The sequence below is a fragment of the Taeniopygia guttata genome, chromosome 6, assembly GCF_048771995.1.
Source record: "Taeniopygia guttata chromosome 6, bTaeGut7.mat, whole genome shotgun sequence".
NCBI classification, from domain to species: domain Eukaryota; kingdom Metazoa; phylum Chordata; class Aves; order Passeriformes; family Estrildidae; genus Taeniopygia; species Taeniopygia guttata.
In genome coordinates this window covers 2,688,305-2,706,455 of record NC_133031.1, presented here as the reverse complement: position 1 = coordinate 2,706,455, position 18,151 = coordinate 2,688,305, and the positions used below count along the sequence as shown (strand labels likewise).

Below are 18,151 nucleotides of genomic sequence, written 5' to 3'. Positions count from 1 at the left end.
GGACACTGGTTTTATACAGCTCCTCGATTTCCCGGAAAGCTCAGGTGGTAACAGCCAGTTTTTCCTTTGGAATTGACTTGTTGCCTTTGAATTGAAGCACAGGGCAAGGTCCCTGCCCTGGCAGTGCTTCCCTGCCGGCGGCCTGGGGGCAGGAACTCAAGGTGAAGAGCAGCGAGGTGCTCACGGAGCTGATGGACTATTTATCCGCTAATAACTGTGTCTGTTGCTGACTCCATGAACCACATCCAACAGCATCTATTTCGGTGCCCGAGGAGCCCTGACGGAGCACATTTTGATTAATAAATTATCCGGAGCAAGGTGTGTGATGGGCTCCCCTTTCACATCTCATGAAAGTCACCTGCTCCAAGTTCAGCGGTGCCTTCCCAGCGTGAGCAGCCCTTCCTGCAGAGGGGGGGTGGGAAAATTATCCTGCCCTGGGAAAACAGCTTGCCCTGACTGACAGGTGGCTTTTCACTAGAGGAGGGCAGTAGCTGCATCTCTCCCTCCAAGGGTTTTGAACAGTGCTCAAGGCTAAAGGGGTAGGGAAGAAGGAGGAGATATTGATGGTGGATTTTTTCCACCCTTTTTCTTCCCCCCCACCCTTTCTCTGGGTTTGAGCCAGTACTTTTAACAGCCTTTTTAAACGGAGAGCTTGGCTGAGGGCAATTAAACATTATGGCTCTCATCTATAAAACCCCTCGTTATATCAGTTTTTCTCCAAAATGATGCCTATGCCACCATCCGTTCCTCAATGAGCTTGGAAAAACACTCTGAATGGGCTCCTGTGATCCATCCCAGTGCTCCCAGCCCAGCATCCCAGCAGTGCCTGCCTTCCCAGACCCCTGGCCAGCTGCAGTGTATGCAGGATGTGTTCTGCTGCCCCTGTACCTGCACACAGACAGATGGATGAGAAACTTCTCCTTCTTCTTGACCCATGTCGTAACAAAAAACTGGGCTTGTAGGTCCTGAGCAAGCCTGTTCTTTGCCAGGTGGGAACAACAGGTCTGCCAGAAGTGGATTCATACTGCTGTCCCAAAGTTCTTAATTTTTTCTCGTTGTCATTCTCCCCTTTCCCTCTGTCTTTCTGATATTTAAAATATTTCCTGCCTTGTTTTCCTTCTCTTTGCCCCCCATTTTGCTGCTTAGCCTTTCCTTTCACATCCTTTAATTCCTGCCACATTCCTGTGTGTATCTCTGGTCTCTCCAGAGAGAGGAAAGGCAAAATTGGCTAATTTCTCCCCACCTTGTTTTTTTTTCCCTTGTTCTCAGGAAAGTGAAGGCACTTGGAGATTATCAGAGAGATTTTGGCAAGGGAAATGAGCATTGTTCAGCAGTGTGAGTGTTTCAGCAGGGATCACTGGTCAGAGCAGTGAGGAAGTGGTGGTTGGAGAGGTATTGGAGACACCTCTTTCCCTAAATTTGCAAATTTGCAAAGCCAGGAAGTCTCTGCTAGTAGAAAGGAAGCCCCAGTGGGCATAGGATGAGTATCTGATGGTGCTGGGGAGGCTGAGCTAGAGAAAAGCCTCTGATGAGCAGCTGGGATGATGGGCCTTTGGGCCCCCAGTTTAGTTGCCCATCCTTCAAAAAGTGACCGTGGTCAAATATGAAAGGAATAACCATTTTTAGGACACAGAACGTAGCACTGTGTTGAGTCAAATTCATCCTCTATTGACCCAATTCCACTAAACTCCATTGTTTCTGCATTTTATTGCAATCCATATTAGGGGGAGGTGACCCTGAGGCATAAACTTTGCCATGGCAACCTGGTGTCCTGGAGCATTGAAATGCCTGGCAGCACAGTCCCATCCATCTCGTGGAACGTCCTTCAAAGCTGGGATGGGAAGAAGCTTCCTAAGGAGTCAGCCATAAATTACTGCATGAAAGTGGGCAGTCAGGATGGAAAGGGGGGAATTGTCTGAGGGAAGAGACTGGAGATCTTCATGTACAGCAGCAAAAGATCAGGAAAAAATCCCACAAGGCCATTGCTAATATTTTAAGTAGCCTGGCATCAGCTCATTAGGCTGGTGGGTGGTCAGTGGGGTATTTGGGATGGAGAGAAGGGATGAGCAAGGCCAGGAATGGGAGGAATTCTGTCCAGGGTGGCTCTGGGGTGGGAGGGAGGGGATGGCTGGACCTGGAGGCTTTGGGCATCCCAAGGAAGGTGCTGTGATCAAACAGAGGTTGGAAGGGAGCAAGGTGGATGCTGAGCGATGGGAAACAACTTTCTGTGGCAGCAGATCTGTCTTGCAGCTCCCTTCCAGGGAAATGACAAATGCTGTGTGTGTTTCCTTCATGCTGAGATGTATTGAGAAGACAGGGTTTATTTTTTACTTCCTTTTGACTGGGATGACTGGAATTTACCTGCAGGGTTTCCTGGCTCCCGTCTGCATCTGGTTCAGGGGTTTCTGCATGCCTCAAGATGCTGAGGGGAGCTGTGTGGGTGACCATATGCCTGGATATGACCTCCTTGGTCATCACTAATTCAGCAGCCTGCTCTGCTTTTGTGTCAGGCTGGTGTCAGGTGTCCCAGGCTCCACACACCAACTGCTTCCTTCTGTCTGGCTCACAGGGAGAGCACCTGGAGCTGCCACAAGCACATTCCCAACAGGACATTGTCCTTTTGGTACCTGCTGGCCATGACACTCGAGCGTGTTGTCTTTATCCTCTCTGGGTGTCTGATTCCAGAGGATTCCAGCTGGGGATGGGATGGGGTGGGGTGGGATGGGATGGGATGGGATGGGATGGGATGGGATGGGATGGGATGGGATGGGATGATGTGGAGGCAGCCCAGTGCTCTGTGGCATCCTGGCTGCTTGCTTGCATGAAGGGACAGGCACAGGGAGAAAATTTGGCACCAATAGAGGAAAACCAGGCAGCTGCATAGGGTCAACACATATGGCAAGAGCATAAAAGCAAGGCAAGTGCCTACACCATTTTACTGATACTTTCACTGGCTTCTAATACATCCAGCGAAGAAATTCTTGAGCTGTGTGAGGCTTCTCTATTACCTGATAGAATTTTTTTCTTTCTTTAAGCTCTGCAGCCTCTCCTTGAATACATGTGGACTTGTATCTCCCTCAGCACCCTCTGGCAAGGGGCCCCACAGCTAAAACACCGCCTGTTATGTGGAGGATTCCTCATGAGCTTGGTCCATCTGTGCCTCCCTGTGATTATCTTGGACTGATGTCCTTTAATCCCTGTATTTTAGGAGAGAGGCTGTGCCCACCCCAGGAACACCAAACCCTGCAAATGCAGGTGGTCACTCAGAGGGGAGCAGCTGGATTTGGTCCTGCTTTCAGTTTTGCTGTTGCAGATTTTAATAACTAAAACCCATTGAAACTCTCCAGCTGCCTCCAGCACTGGCAGGTTTTGGCTGTGGAAGGACAGTCCCATTTTGAGCCCTGAGCCAGGTCAGGTGAGAGGAGGAGAGGAGTGTTACAGCCGTGACATTTCAAAGCATGTTGGACTGGCATGCCAGGTTTCTAGAGCCCTGTGCTTGGAGCTTGTGTCCTCTTGCTTCCCTCCCTGTTGCCTCCAGCACTTTTTGGGATCAGCTGTGCCAGCTGCTTGTGCTCACATTCCTGTTATTTTTCTCAGGTAACACCAACAGCATCTTTGCACTGGACTACATCAGTGGAGCCTTAACCCTGAATGGGCCCCTGGACAGGGAAAATCCCTTCTACAGCGCTGGATTCGTCCTCACAGTGAAGGTGAGACCTGCTCCAGCTGGTTGACATTGACAGAGCAGGATGGGGAGGATACCATGTTGTTCTCTGGGGTATCCAGAGCTACCATGTGATGACCAAGTGAGAAGTTAAACACAGTTCCTTTGTCTGGTGACTGCAAACATGATGTGTGAGGGCATTTTTGCTGTCCTGCCTGTGGCTGTGCCTGCTGGCAGCAGGCAGATACCCCAGGCTTGCATGTAGCACCAGACACATACTCAGGCACCTGAATTGTGCCTACTTTTGCCTGTTTTCCCTCTTTTTCCCCACCAAAGCCCTGGATAAACATGACATTTTGTCTTGTCAGCAGGCAATGGTGTAACAGAGCATCATCCATGCCTTCCTGGCACCGGGAAGGAATGATGCTGGAAGTTGCCTTGTCAAGAAAAGGCATTGGAGCGTGGCTTTCCAGCCCCACCAGCCCCACCTGAGAGTGACTCCCTGGCTCTGCTCACAGCCCTGTAATTAAAATCAATACCAAGCTGGGCAGCTAGTTGGAAACACATTTAGAAGTATAGATTCTGCTGGGCTGGGGTGGGGAAAAATCAGCAGTGTAGGAAGGGTCATTGATTGGGAGAGAGGCAACCATCACACCACCTTCTTGTTTCGGCAGGTGTGATGCCTCCTTGGAGGGGAGCAGAGGCACAAAAAATCACCCCTCTAGGTCCCAGACACGGTTCAAACTGTGGGGCTTTGTGTGTGAGGAGGAGAACCTCACCCATCCCTGGTATCGTTTAATTCAGGCTTTTATAGTTTCAAAAATCAAAAGAAGGAGGGTTGTCTGCTTTTAACAGGGACAAAAATATCTGTTTAATCTTGGAAAGGTTCGTGAGCCTGACAACTTGCCCGTTTTCCACCCTGCATGACAATGGAGTTCCAACCACGTTCTGTTGGTCTGATAGATTTCCATGTCCTCTCCCCACAAACTTTGCATCCTCCTGCAAATGCCAGCTCTCTGCATCCCGCATCCCCAGGACCCAAAATGTTCTCTGCTGCTCTCATCCTGGAGCACACAGTGAAAATACAGCTGGATTGCTCCTCGCTGGGATCAGCCTGTTCTTGCTGTTGTGTGCAGAAGCAGTGAATAGCAATGAGCCGTGTGGGTCGTGATAGCGTTGCTTTTCCATGCCCACAACAAAGCAAGATTATCCAAAGGACAAGAGGAGGGATTCGGCTTGAAAAGGCTGTTTCATGAGTCTTGCTTCTCTGGCATTAAAATCTGCACTCTCTCCTTTTGGGAAGGCAGAATTAAAGTCCTTCTTGAGACCGAGGTGCGATGTGGACTCATGACTCAGCTCTGTATTTAGACACGTGTTGCCAAACCTATTTTAAGGTCTAAGTCTTCTTTTCCTCTGGTGCCCTAGTTTTCAGCATACTGAGTGGTTCACTGTCAGCTCCCAGTCCCACATCAGGGATGGCAGAGGAGAGAGCAGGAGTGCTCTTTGCCCCGTTGAGCCTTCCCTTATTTTGTGGACTGTCCCCTACATCTCACAAGGGACACTTTTTTTGTTAAATGCTTGAGGCACAGAAGTCTCCTGCTTGTTCTTGTGTGACTCCAGATCCTGCCAAGCTGATGCATGACAGAGTCAAGGAAGAACTTGGCCACAGCCATCCTAAGGGAAATGCTAAACCCCTGGGAAGGTTTCTGAGAGTGTTCTGGGATCAAAGGATGAGTGATGGGAGAGTTGGGCTAACATCTCCATGTGTTAATGGAACAATGGCAGAGCCAGTTGGGAATCCTTCTGTGGCAAAGTGGAGGAAGAGAAAGCTGCAAGAGTCTCTCACCACACCATGCACACTTCCTTTACATTCATTCTTGCTGGAAAATAAAGGCTGCCCTGTTTTCTCTGCCTGCAGGGGACAGAGCTGAACGATGACCGCACTCCCTCCAACGCCAGCGTCACCACCACCTTCAACATCCTGGTCATTGACATCAACGACAACGCCCCCGAGTTCAATGCCTCCGAGTACAGCGTGGCCATCCCAGAGCTGGCCCAGGTGGGCTTTGCCCTTCCCCTCTTCATCCAGGTGCAGGACAAGGATGAGGTGAGGTATCCTCTCCCTCCTTTGCAGGGTAGCACTGGTTTGGTGTCGGGGTGGGCAGGGGAGAAGTCACTGAGGTACCTGAAGTGCATGGTTCTGTCCCAACATCCGCTTTTTCAGCTCTCACTGCTGCCAGTGCTCTGTTTGCTGTGTACCCCGAGTCCATTTCCCTCCCCAGTGTGCAGGCACTAATGCAGTCAGGATTGCACAGCCCCTGAGAGCCAGAAAATAGGATTGTCTGGGAGGCTGATCCCTGCCTGTTTCCTGAGGGCTCTTGTCAGGCAGCGCTTCGCCAGCCTGGTTTAGCAAAGGAGGAGTTTTCCTTCTGGGCTCCCGACAGGGACGTGCCAGGGACAAGGAAGACAGGAGCCCCAGGCTGAGTCAGGGAGGAGGTAGGAGATGCCCCTCGGAGTGGGGAAGACTGGGATACCAGTTCATCACTGCAAACAAGCCAGGAGTGTTGGAGCCTTGTTCCTCCCACATGTCAACAGAGCTCCTATTTGTCACGCTCCGACCCGTGCCGTGTTTGGGATTGCAGCCTCTGTTCCAGCCTTGGGCTCCCAGCCTTCAATTACTCTGATTATCTGACTTGTGCAGTTCACGTCTGGCTGCTCCTGTGTGCTGGTCCCCCCCCAGCCCCACCACGCTGCTGGGTGCCTGCTCCAAACTAGTGCTGACACCTCATGGTGAGCTGTCCAAAATGGCTTGGAAAGGCTCTGCCCGCAGGCTCCTGCTGTTCCCATTCTTCTTCAGGCTGAGCAGGAGATGAGGGGAGAGGGTTTGTCAGAACAAATGCCATCACAGAATGGGCTGGGTTGGAAGGGACCTGAGAGATCAGCTCATTCCAACCCCCTGCCACGGGCAGGGACAGCTTCCCCTAGACCATCCAGCATCGTGGCAAAACATCACCAGGAGGTTTTCCTTATGTTTCAGGTAATAGGAAACAAAACCATCCCCCCCAACCCCCAAAATCCCAGTGGGTCAGTTAAAATGTGCATCTTTTAAATTGCATTTTCTGGCTGAGAAGATGGATTTGCTATTCCCCAGCCCTGGGTGGAGTTCACCCCGTCTCGTCAAGCCACCCAGAAATCCCATTTTTTTCCATCTGAAGTGATTATGACACAGAACTAATAACTTACTGGTGACATGATGTCACCATCCAGGAGTTATGAGTTCAGCCTGAAGAGGTGCAGATGAGCTATTAAGCAGATAAAGAGACTGTTTTTTCTTGAAAATGTCAATTGCTAATAAAGAAGATATGGATATGACAGATGCTTAGGATAGTTTCTGAATAGAGCTGCTGTCGTACTTGCTGAGAGATGTCAGCAGATCCATTCTTGAAGGGCATTGTAACACTTCTGTTTGTGCCACCAGGATGAAGGATCTGTCATTATTTCTGGTTAAAAGCTCATTTTACTGGAGTGACTCCCATTCAAGAAATCACTTTTCAGCCTTGCTAATTTTAAAATGGGAGAATAAAAAATAGCCTTGCCTTCCCCATCGCACCAGCAAAAAATACAGGCTGTTCTTTTGATGTATTTATTTAACTTCCTGAGATTTCCCCAAAAGAATTGGCTGAGATTTTTAAAACTGCTGAGAGAGGATCTCTTGTGCTAAGGGAGTCTGAAGGAGTTTTACTGTACACGTCTTCAGAGACCATCATATTAACACAGATTGCTTTGACCATGGCATTATTTTCACTGATAAGAAGCAGAGGAGATCTGATTCTTGGAATATCTGGAGGGAGGAAAGTTATAAGCACTTGGTTACCTTTTTTTTTCTGCAATATCCTGTGATGGATCTTCCTTATTTCCTCTCACGGATGCTTGCAACTGGGTTAACTGTCAAGGTAGCACTTCGGGGGGAACAAAGAGGGAGAAGATGCCTGGCTTGTGGAAAAGATGTGTGTATGAGATAGAAGTAGGACTGCACCTGCAGCCAGCACTGCTTCCCAGAGAAGTATTTGTAGAGCTCTGAAGACCCACCAAGTTTCAGCGAAAGAACTACAGAAAGGTTAGATAGCTGCCTGACAGCGATATTTTGGATGCTCAAGTGCCCTGTGAGAGCTGTGAGGGTTTTACAAACCATCTGGATTCGAGGTAGCTGAGGTGGCACTGGGCTCTCTCTTCTCTCCATGGATGCGGGGCTGGAGGGATGTGTTGGCAAGGACCGAGGTCTTCAGGCAGGGATGTGACTGAGGACGTGGCTGACAGAAGCTATTCTGGCAGCACTGGCTTCATGCTGGAGATGACACGACTCATTTGTGTAAGGGGCAGAGGGAAACCAGAAGAGAGTTATACACATCTCCAGGGAAAGCAGAGGGAGGAATAAATGAGAGCAGATGGGTTGAGACACAGGAAATCAAAGCCTGAGTCTTTGGGAAGATCGCTTTGCTCAAGCTTGTCTCCTGCCTCCCAACTTATGTCACAAAGTCCTGGGAGAGTCCCTTGGCAGATTGCTTTGTTCCTTAGCCTGGGCCTGGCCCCTCTGGGAAATTCAGGCACTGCTCCTTTAGCCCTCCAGCTTGTCCTGCTGTGAGGGAGCAGCCTGGACTCTGCCCCGTGCAGGGGTCCTGTGGCTCTGGGTGGTTTTGGGGAGCCTTCCTTTCGTTGTGCCTTTGTTGAGCTGGGGAAAGGGCTGTCACATGGGTCTGGCTTTAACACACACCGTGTGGGCTGCCAAGGCTGTTAAACAAGGCTTTTCAAAGCCAGGCCCACACAGCCTTTTTTAACCGTGGGGTTTTTGGCCTTTCTTTCTTCTGGTGTGTTTTGCACAAACTGAAATGATGGCTTTTGGAAGGAGTCAGATTAAACGATTCAGCAAAGCACTTAAAAATGCATTTCCGAGGCACACAAGACCACACTTGAAAGCCTATGCTTGGCTTTCCCTCTGTGCTGTAAGTGCCTTTCTGCAGCTCAGCTGGAATTAACCTCTCAGACAAGGTTCCCAAGCGAGTGTCTCCAAGGAGAAGCCCTTCCTCAGAGCCCAGCCCCTGCAAACTCCCACCTTTCACCCCCCAAACGTAGCTGTGGTCTTGCTCCAGGAGGAGCTGTGAGGTGGGATGGGGAGCTCCTCAAAAGGAGCCAAGGTGGCCCCACATGTGGATTTGGGGTGCAGCCAAAGGGTGTCCAACCAGGTGTGCTGCTTCTCCTTTCTGCATTCTCTAGGACTTACTGAAAGCGAAATCAGTACACAGGTTTTGCACTGAGTTTTCAATCTGCCCCTCTTGATCAACTTACCTCATGGAAGGTGTCTCTGCCCAGGGCATGGGTTGGAATGAGCTGAGCTATCCCTTCCAACCCAAACCATTCTGGGATTCTATGAGCCAAAAAAAAAGGCATTAATTGCTGTGCAACTGAGTTTCTCTCCTGCCAGATAGAGAGCAGACCCTTGAACAGCTTTCCCAAGCCATTCAAGAGCTGTTTATGAAAATCCATTGAGGTTTCCCAGTGTTTAGGCTGAACCTATACTCAACTGGACACCCTCAGGCTGTGGTTGGGTTCTCCTCATTCACATTGTGGTGGTTCAGCAGGGGGGAATAAATCCTGTGTGTGAGGCAGAAGATTAGAGCATTGCCATCTGCTTTTACAGCAAGGTTTGTTTCCAGATTGAGAACAAGAGCCCTGAGCTGGGGAGCAGGTTGGTGTTAATTTGCAGGGCTCGTCTGCTGCTGGGCTGGGATTTAAGAGACATGGATGCTGATCTGGGAGACATGGATGTCCTTTTTGGATATGCTGGTGCTCTGTACCTGGTGGTTTGATGCAGTATCACAGGGAGAAGGCAAAGGTTTGGCCATCCAGGAAAAGGAGCAGGGCATCCTTTGGGGCATCCCCCATTTCTTATGGCTCTGGCATCCATGGAATCCCGTTAAGGGAAGCAGCAACCTTCTCTGCCAGGCCATGCTGGGGCAGCCAGCTCTCCCATGGTGGCTTCCACTTGATTTTTCTCTGTGCAATTGAGTGAAGAGGAAGAAAAGGGCAGAAGCTGTCTGAAGCACCACTATCGTGGTCTGACATTTTAAAATCATTTTGAAACAATTCTCTAATATAAGCACATCGAGGAAGGTAAATGGGGAATTTAAAATAAGGAAAATCTGGGCCGTGGGAATACGCTCTCTTTGTTGCACAGAGCTCCACCAAAGACCCCCACCAGGATATCCTGTGTGCCCATGCGTGTGCAGGTGGCAATACATGATTCATCCACAGCATATATATGCATATGACAGGCACAAGCACTATAAATATGATCTACATGGCAAGAAACTGTAAAGGGGAATTGACGGCACACGAGTATTCTCTCCCAAAAGTGCCAGCTGCCAGTCGGGCTGAATTAGATTTCACAGGGGTTTTTGCAATACATGGAATTCACCAGCAAATTACCCTTAAAGAGGGAAAATCAATCATTTGGAGCAGAGATAAGCTGAAGGCGAGGCAGCCTCGGATTGATCCCCGTCTGTGCAGGCGTGTGTGGAATTCAGCAGATAACCTGGGGAGAGCAGGGAAGGAGAAAACTCCTCCGGGAGGGAGGGAGCGGGCAAGGGCTGACACTTATGAGGGACAAAAAGAGGGGAGAATAGAGCTGCTAGCGTGGGGAGGAGGATCAGAAGGGTCGGGGAGCATTTTGCTCCAGGCATCCCGCATTGCATGCCAGCCCAGTGAGTTTCCTCAGGGATGCAGGGCACAAGTGCCAGTGCCCAGTGAGCTCTCCAAAGGGTTAAAGGCAGCGGGTGGGACAGGGGTGCTGGGATCCCGAGCTGGCTGGGCAGTGGGAGAGAGGCAGGCAACACCCAGAGAGGCTGTTCTGGGTTAAATTCTTTGAAATGGGTGCAGGCAATAACCCTTGTGTTTTCAGAGGAGAGATTAAGTACCATTTGTGTCTGACTCACCAGAGCCAGGCCTAAGTTATCCAAGCCCTACAAAAAGGCACTAATTGCTTTCAAAAAAAACCCAAATTCTTCTTCTTTCTCCTTCCTTCACCTCCACTCCTGAACTCTCAGCTTTCCTTTCTTTGTATTAGAATACAAATAGAATTTGAATGAATTCAGAATGAAGGATATTAAATCCTCCGTAGTCTGCTGTAGGTAATAGCCCAGAAAGTGCCTAGAAAGTGACTGGGAGAAAAGCTGGCCTTGCACTGGATTTTGTGCTTCAGGAAGGCAGGGCTCTCCGTTTTGGAAAAGCAAATTGCACTGAGGGACCCAAAGGCAAATCTGTACTGAGGCAGTGTGAAAAGGACAAAACTGAGGAATCCCAGGCTGCTTTTCCCAAGTCTAGTTCACTTTGTGCTGAAAATGATTGCAGGAAATCAACCTACCCGTGCACCTCAGGGAATGTTGTGGGTGAGGAAGGGTTGTCTGCTTTTCTAGGGATTTGGCTTATTTTGTGTTTTACTTTGTATTCTTGTGTAGCCATTGGTAAGTGATGCTAAATATTTGCTGTGAATGCTGGAAGGTGGAATTATTCCTGAAGCATTTCTGGGTGTGCTGCCACAAGGAAGGGGCTGAGTGGGAGCATTAGTGATGGATGAAGCCAGCAGGTGATAGTGGGTGGAAAAGCAGCAATAAAAACGGTGATCCATCCTCAGTCCCAGCTGAAACAGCTGATGTGGCTGCCCCAGCCTCCTGGTGGGAGCAGGGCTTTCCTGCTTTGTAGTGAACTCTGCCACGTGAGTGTGGATTGCAAGTTAGGAGAGCAGATTTTTGTCTCATTCACAGCAGGTGCATGAGCAGGTCCTACATGAAGCTTCAGACCTCTGGGGTGACAGCTGTACCCACCTGCTGGCATCTCACACCCTCACACCTGAGCTCCTGCCCTTGCCTGCCAGGGTCCTGCCTGTGCCCAGGGCTCTCCCCCTGGAATTTCAGAAGGGATTTCAGGCTGACAACCAGGACTGTCTAAAATTCTCAAAAAATGCTGTGTGATCAGCCAGTGTGGCTTTTTGGAAGCAGGGCTTGGTTGTGAGGTTGATGTGGCAGCCACGGCGCGGCTCCGGTTACGTGCTCCGAGGAATACGCGCACGGAGAACAAAGCCGTAATTACGCCCAACTGCAGCTCCTGTTGTCTTTGAGCTGAACCAACACGAAATTTCCCTCGGTTGTGGTACTGGCTGACAGATTTGATTGCCAGGAAGGAGGCAGTGGGCAGCAGCCTTGAGCCACGGCGAGGCAAACCCCGAGCACTGGCATGGGATGAGAGGAGATGGAAAATGTGTAGCTGCATCCCGGTGTTAGGTGATAGCAAACTTCCCTCCTTCCAAAACCTGGTTTTTATGGGTCAATTTGTTTCAGAGGGAGACAGGTTTATTATGGTAGGGTTGCTGAGCTTTGGCAGGCTGCTCCTTAATTTGTGGCTCTAAAGGAAGGCAAGGGGCTCGGTTGGTTTGCAGTGGTGGGGAAAAACTCGAGGCATGCAGGAGCTGGGAGGTCAGGGGACTAGGAGGGGAATGAGCACCTAAAGCAGGTCACTGATAACATCCTGGTCCTCATCCTCGGTGCTGCAAGGAGATGATGGTGCTGGGCAGTGATTGCTGCACACCAGGACCTTTGAGAGCCCCGGAATGCAGCGCTTGTTTTTCCTCTTCCCAACCACGTTTCAAACCCCTTGTTTGCTCTGGGTGGCAGGAGCAGGTAGGAAGGGGTGAGGGAAATGTAAGCAGCTCCCTGTGGCTTCCTCTGGAGTGGGGGGTCCTTGCTGTGAGCCGGGCTTAGCCAGACCCTTCTGCTGGGCAGCTGATAACAATTTGAATATTCAGAGTTGCTTTCAGGCATCCGCAGGGGGCCCGCAAGCTCCGGGAACCAGGAGCAAGGAAAGCAGCATGGGGGCCGAGGCAAAAAAATAAATAGCTGAATAAATATATAAATGGCAACTCACAGCAGCCCTCCCCAGAGGCAGCTGTATCCCCCTTCCCCAGACCTCACGTAGGGAGACTGAGGCACTTGAGGGGCTCCTAATTAGGGATAGTGGGTATCTGGAGCTGATCTCCTTCCCCACCTACAGGGGAATTAATCCACCTGGCTCTCTTCCTGCAAATACTTGGATTTCTTTTGATGTTTCAACTTTTATCTCGTGCCTCCAACAAACTCACTCTTCTCTGGCTTCCAAGAAAATCCCTTGCATCTCGCTGCCACAAAAGGTGCTCTCGTGTAGTGCAGGGAGGGTGCGGGCCCTGGGAGGGATCCTGAGGGCTCCTCAGCAGAGATGGGCAAAAATTCCTCAGTGGAGTAACTTTTTGTCGCTGGTGGGAAATGGGAAATGGTCATTTGTTGTAAGCCAACATCCTGAGGAGGGCACAAAACAGCTTGGGAAGTAATGTTTACTTCTGCCATTCTCTGTATCCTCTGCTCCCTCCCTCCCAGGGGTGTGTCTGGGGGATCAGGAGCATCCCTCACTTCCTTGTTCAGCACTAAAACAGCTCAAGGTGCCAGTCTACCCTGAGATGTTCCCACTGTCCACCCACAGCGCACTGCTGGGCTCCTGAGGCACTGGGTGCCCTTGTGTGGTTCTGTGGGTGTCCTTGGGGCTTGCTCCTGCTGTGGGGCTCCGCTGGGAGATGCTCAGTGTGCCCTCAGCTCCATGGGCTGCATGGAGGTGTGCAAGGAGAAGGGCAAGGCAGAGATTCTGCTCATGTCACCCACTCTCAGCGGTCACACTTAGGCAGCTTTTGCTATTAGTGCCCCTTCGTGCATTTAATTGGCCACTTTTTCTGATAGGAGGGAGATCATTCAGGGAAAATTGGAAATGCATCTCTGGCAGCTTCTGAACTTGCTTTTTGTGTGCCCTGCTGGGCCGTGCTCTGGGAAGGGGGCTGTGCTCAGAGCAAGGCTCTGAAAGCATTGGTATGTCTGCGGCCTTGCTGCTTTGCTGGCCAGGTCTTGGGAAAGGAGGAGTTTTCCCAGTTCCCAGTTTGAGCTGCCTTACTGGGTGTCGGAATCTGTGGGTGTTGGTGATTCCGAGATTGTAGAAAGTCTCTGTCTCTCTGCCCCTCTGCCAAAGCAGAAGCCATAGTTCGTCTGTGCTGGTTTCAAGGTTGTTTATTCTGTTTATCTCTACCATGTTCTGCTGCCCTGCCGCAGCTCTGTCCTGCAGGGCAGCGTGTGGGGCTCTGCCCCTCAGTGGGATGGTACAAACATTATATACCAGAAATTACGCGTACTATATTTACAATAATGTGCCAATATCTATCATGTACGTTGAACAGTGTGTCCCTAGCCTAAACCAATAGAAAAATGCCAACATCACCAAGAACATGGAGGTAAGGAAGAAGAAGGAGGAAGAACAGGATCAGGCCCACTTTCCTCCATCTTAGAACTCCTGACCCCCCTGTACAAAGTAAACCCCCCCCCTGTACAGGTGTTAAAACCCCCCTGTACAATACTAAAAAATTTTCCCTCTAATTTGTGACTACTTTTACTATACCATCTAACCCTCTGTGACTGCTTATTCCACCTTCAAAGTTGGTAATTCATTCCATGGTTCAAACTCAAGATCACAGCTGTTTTCAGCTGCTTGCCAGGGTCTAAAATGCTTCTGACCAAGGCCTGGAACATCTGAAAATGTCTGAGGGACATTTTGAGTTCCGACAACTGGGAAAAGCCTTCTGCATGGGAGAGGTACCCAGGCTGTGCCCCCAGCCTGAGGCAGTGAAAGCCCAGCGTGTGACCCCCTGTGTGGTGTGTGCACCTTCAACCAGCAAAAGGGACTTTCCCTCTGTGTGCTGTGCGGGGTCATCCCAGGGCTGCATTCCCACTGCTCTCATGTGCACATGGATTTTGTAAATAAAACACCAGCCTTGCTCTTTCCCTTCCCAGGGACCCAACAGCGTTTTTGAGGTTTACCTGGTGGGCAACAACTCCAACCACTTCATCATCTCGCCGACCTCCATCCAGGGGAAGGCGGACATCCGTGTCCGCGTGGCAGTGCCGCTGGACTTCGAGACCATTCCTCGCTATGAATTTTCGGTAAGGCTGCGCCCCTGGGCTCTGTGGGACAGCCACAGTTTTCAGCATGACCCAAGAGTGGCCATTAAACATCTTCCTCTCTCTTGTCCAGTAGCTGAAGAGGGCCTAAAAGAAAGATGGAACAAACTTTTCAACAGGGCCTGTTGCAATAAGGACAAAGGGGGATGGCTTTTGATGGTTGATTTAAATTAGGTGTAAGGAAGGTTTTTTTCCCATGGGGTGGTGAAACACTGGAACAGGATACCCAGAAAGGTGGATTTCCCATTGCTGGAAATTCAGGGTTAAACTGGATAGGGCTCTGAGCAACCCAGTCTAGTGGAAGATATTCCTGGCCTTGGCAGGAGGCTGGGCTATATTGCCTTTAAAGGCTCCTCCCAACCCAAACCATTCTATCATAATGAAACTATGAAACAGTGGAGCACTACAGAACGGCCAAAAAATTGGAAATTATAATAAAGAAGGAAGTGGGGAAGATATTTGCTCTGCACTTTCTCTTTTCAACATCCAAAGGCTCAGCTGCAAGAGCTTAAGCAGAGCAGGGCCATAAAAGCTTTATAGAGCATAAAACTTTGTTTTAAGAGCACCTATCAGGCGCCAAAACCCTCCCCATCCTCCTGGTCCAGCTCTGTTGGTGGTTTGCCTTGAGCTGGCTCAGCTGGTGAGGGAGCTGAGGAGAGCCTTGTTTACTCCACTAAAGAAGGATGGGTAACTCTCCCAGGCTTCCCAGCATCTCCAACCCTCCCCTTGCCTTCCCATTTTGCCCAGCTCTTCGCAAACGAGAGCGTCCCAGACCACGTTGGCTTTGCGCGGGTGAAAATCAACCTCATCAACGAGAACGACAACCGGCCCGTGTTCAGCAAGGTCCTCTACAACGTCAGCCTCTTTGAGAACACCACCGTGGGCACCACCGTCCTCCAGGTCCACGTGAGTAGGAGCATCCCACTCCCTCTGCCGAGTCCCTGGCATGTGTGTTGGCTTTATGATGTCCCTCACGCAGGGCTAGCCCAGGAAGGGAGCATCAGGGGATGCTGGTGGTGGGGTTTGCCTGGTGGGCAACCTGAAGTTCTCCTCCTCTAAATCACTAAAGCCCAAATAAACCGAGAGTAACTCATTTTTAACACAACAACGCATTTGATTTGCCTTGAAGTGTCTGGAGAAAAATGGTTCTCCAGGGAAGTGTGGAAAGTAACCCCAGCTCCGTGATCCCTCCTCTCTGCTTTATTTACCCTGGAAGATGGAAGGTTGGTGGGGTGTAGACTTCTCACGGGCTTTTGGAGCAGATGTCTTGACCTTTCCTGTTCTCTGGAAGGTGTGTATGTGTTTCCTGCCACACCAGGAATTCAAAGAGGGAAATGCACTGCATTTCATCTGCAGACACCGATCCCAGTGGTCACGGTGCCCCTGGTGTGGCTTTTCTCACTGCCCTCTTTGGAAGCATCATCTTCCTCAACCAAACCGAGGTCGGTTGCACCATTCAAAGAGCAAAGGATGGAAAAGAAGGGGAATGGCTCTGTTTAGCAGAGCGTGGCGTTACATGGCTGGCAGCAGAAGAGAGGCGGGCAGAGGTGTGGTGATAGCAGGGGGTGTTTCCATAGGGCTCATTTCCTCTTCTGCGGGTTGGTTGGAATCCTCATGGACAAGACACGTTTCCTGGTGCATGAGAGCGATGGCAGCACCAGTGTGGGGCACAGCAAGAACCACAGCAAAACCCTGTGCTGAAATACCATTGGAAAAGGCATCAAAGCTCCTCTGGGATGGGGAATATCACAGCAGGGAGCACCAAACCCCCTGCTCCACTTTGGGTGTGTTACTGCCACTACCATTAGTTGTGAATGAGTTTGCTTGGCTCCGTCTCCAATGAATTTTCTCCAGCTGCCCTCCTGCCCCCTCCTTGTCCCCCTGCTCTCCCAAGGCACAGCCCCTGGTCTCCCATCCGTGCAGGAATGCCCACTCAGAGGATAAAAGCCCGGACAAAAAGAGTTGGGTGCATGTGCCTGTGTGTAAGTGTGTTTACTTTACAAACAGATGGTGTGAAACTGTATAGAGCCCCCGAGCTGTTCCCATCTGACAGTTATTAATATTTCAAGCAGATGTTTAGCTAGTCAGGCCGTCAGACACTAAACAATGAGATTGTTACTGCGTCTCCTCTTTCCCCAACTTCCAGCTATGCCAGCATTTCAGAGCGAACACAAAATGCCAGGAGTTGAATCTTCTATGGTAAATCAGAATGGATGCAATTAGTGCTGAAATCCAAATTGCCCTCCCAGCTGATCCCGAACTTTTAACAACCCTCATAAAGTACCAGCTCCTCCTGCTGTGGCCGCTTGCCTTTGAGCTGCAGCTCTCTGGTCGCTGTCTGTCTGTGCCATGTCCCTCCACCTGTCCCACATGCTGCAGACAAAAAGCCTGCTTTCTTTGCTAATCAATTCCTTCTCTCCTTTTCTTCCTTCTTTTCCACTTGCTCGAGAATATTCCTGGATATTCACACATAGGGGTTAGAGATGGGGTTTTGGAGAAAGACTGGCCAGCCACATGGCATGCCCACTCCTTTGGTGGCTGCTGGATGACATCCTCATGAAACAGGACTTTTCTTGGCTCTCTTCTTTTTGTGCTCCTTTGTGCAAATAAGTGCAGGTTTGGAGAGACAGTGGGGTTCAGAGTGCTGAGGATAAATCAGGTGGCTTGTAAGGTCAAGGAAATAGCTGAGTAGGGATGAAGGGGGGAGTGTGTGGGCTGGGTGAGTGGTCGCTGAAGGGTGGCAGGAGGCTTCGTGCCAGCTGCTGCTGCTGGAGATGGCCAGGCACAGCTGGCAGGACAGAGCAGTGCCTGCAGCATCTTCCTGGCAGGGAGACAAGCAGCTAAAACCCCAGGAGCTGAGGCAAGGGGAGGTCACTGATCTTCTGCCCAACCCAGAGTTCTGGGAAAGGAGGATAAGTTGCTCCCAGCGACCCAAAAGCCCCTGGACTGTTTGCCCATCTTCCAGTGAGTGCATCCTGGCTATCCCACCTTGGTTGTGGCTGATGGACTGTGTGGAGGTGAGGGGAAAGGCTCTCCTCAATGCCACCCTCCCCAGGCTGCCCTCAGCATGGGCAGCTGAAAGAGGAAGGCAAAAGGAAAGAGCAAGTAGACTTCATTTGCAGTGACAAATGGCTGCTTGTTTCCACAGCATTTCAGCTCCTCATGTCAGTGACAGCAGAGAAACATTGCCCGTTGCACGTATAAATCAACTGTGAAACAACCCCAAGTGCAGGCAGCCACAGGCACCCAGAGCTGCTGCCTGCTCTCCACTCCCTGCCTCTTTCCCTTTGCCCAGGGAGGAGTGGGCTCGGATCTGTGGATTCCTGGTCAAACCTCAGCGGCTTCCCTGGCATGGAGCAACCTTGTCCACCCTCTAAGACTTTGTTTGCTCTCTGCTTAGCATTCCCTC

General features: G+C 50.5%; 1 protein-coding gene across 1 annotated transcript in view; it reads left to right on the top strand.

Moving 5' to 3' along the window:
- Positions 1–18,151, top strand: part of CDH23 (cadherin related 23) — a 188,037-nt gene that overhangs the window by 94,865 nt on the left and 75,021 nt on the right. Inside the window, exons 10-13 of the mRNA XM_030275637.4 lie at positions 3,598–3,710; positions 5,583–5,771; positions 14,575–14,724; positions 15,490–15,648. Of these exons, the coding sequence (XP_030131497.4) occupies positions 3,598–3,710; positions 5,583–5,771; positions 14,575–14,724; positions 15,490–15,648 (611 nt within the window). The remainder of the gene's footprint in view (positions 1–3,597; positions 3,711–5,582; positions 5,772–14,574; positions 14,725–15,489; positions 15,649–18,151) is intronic.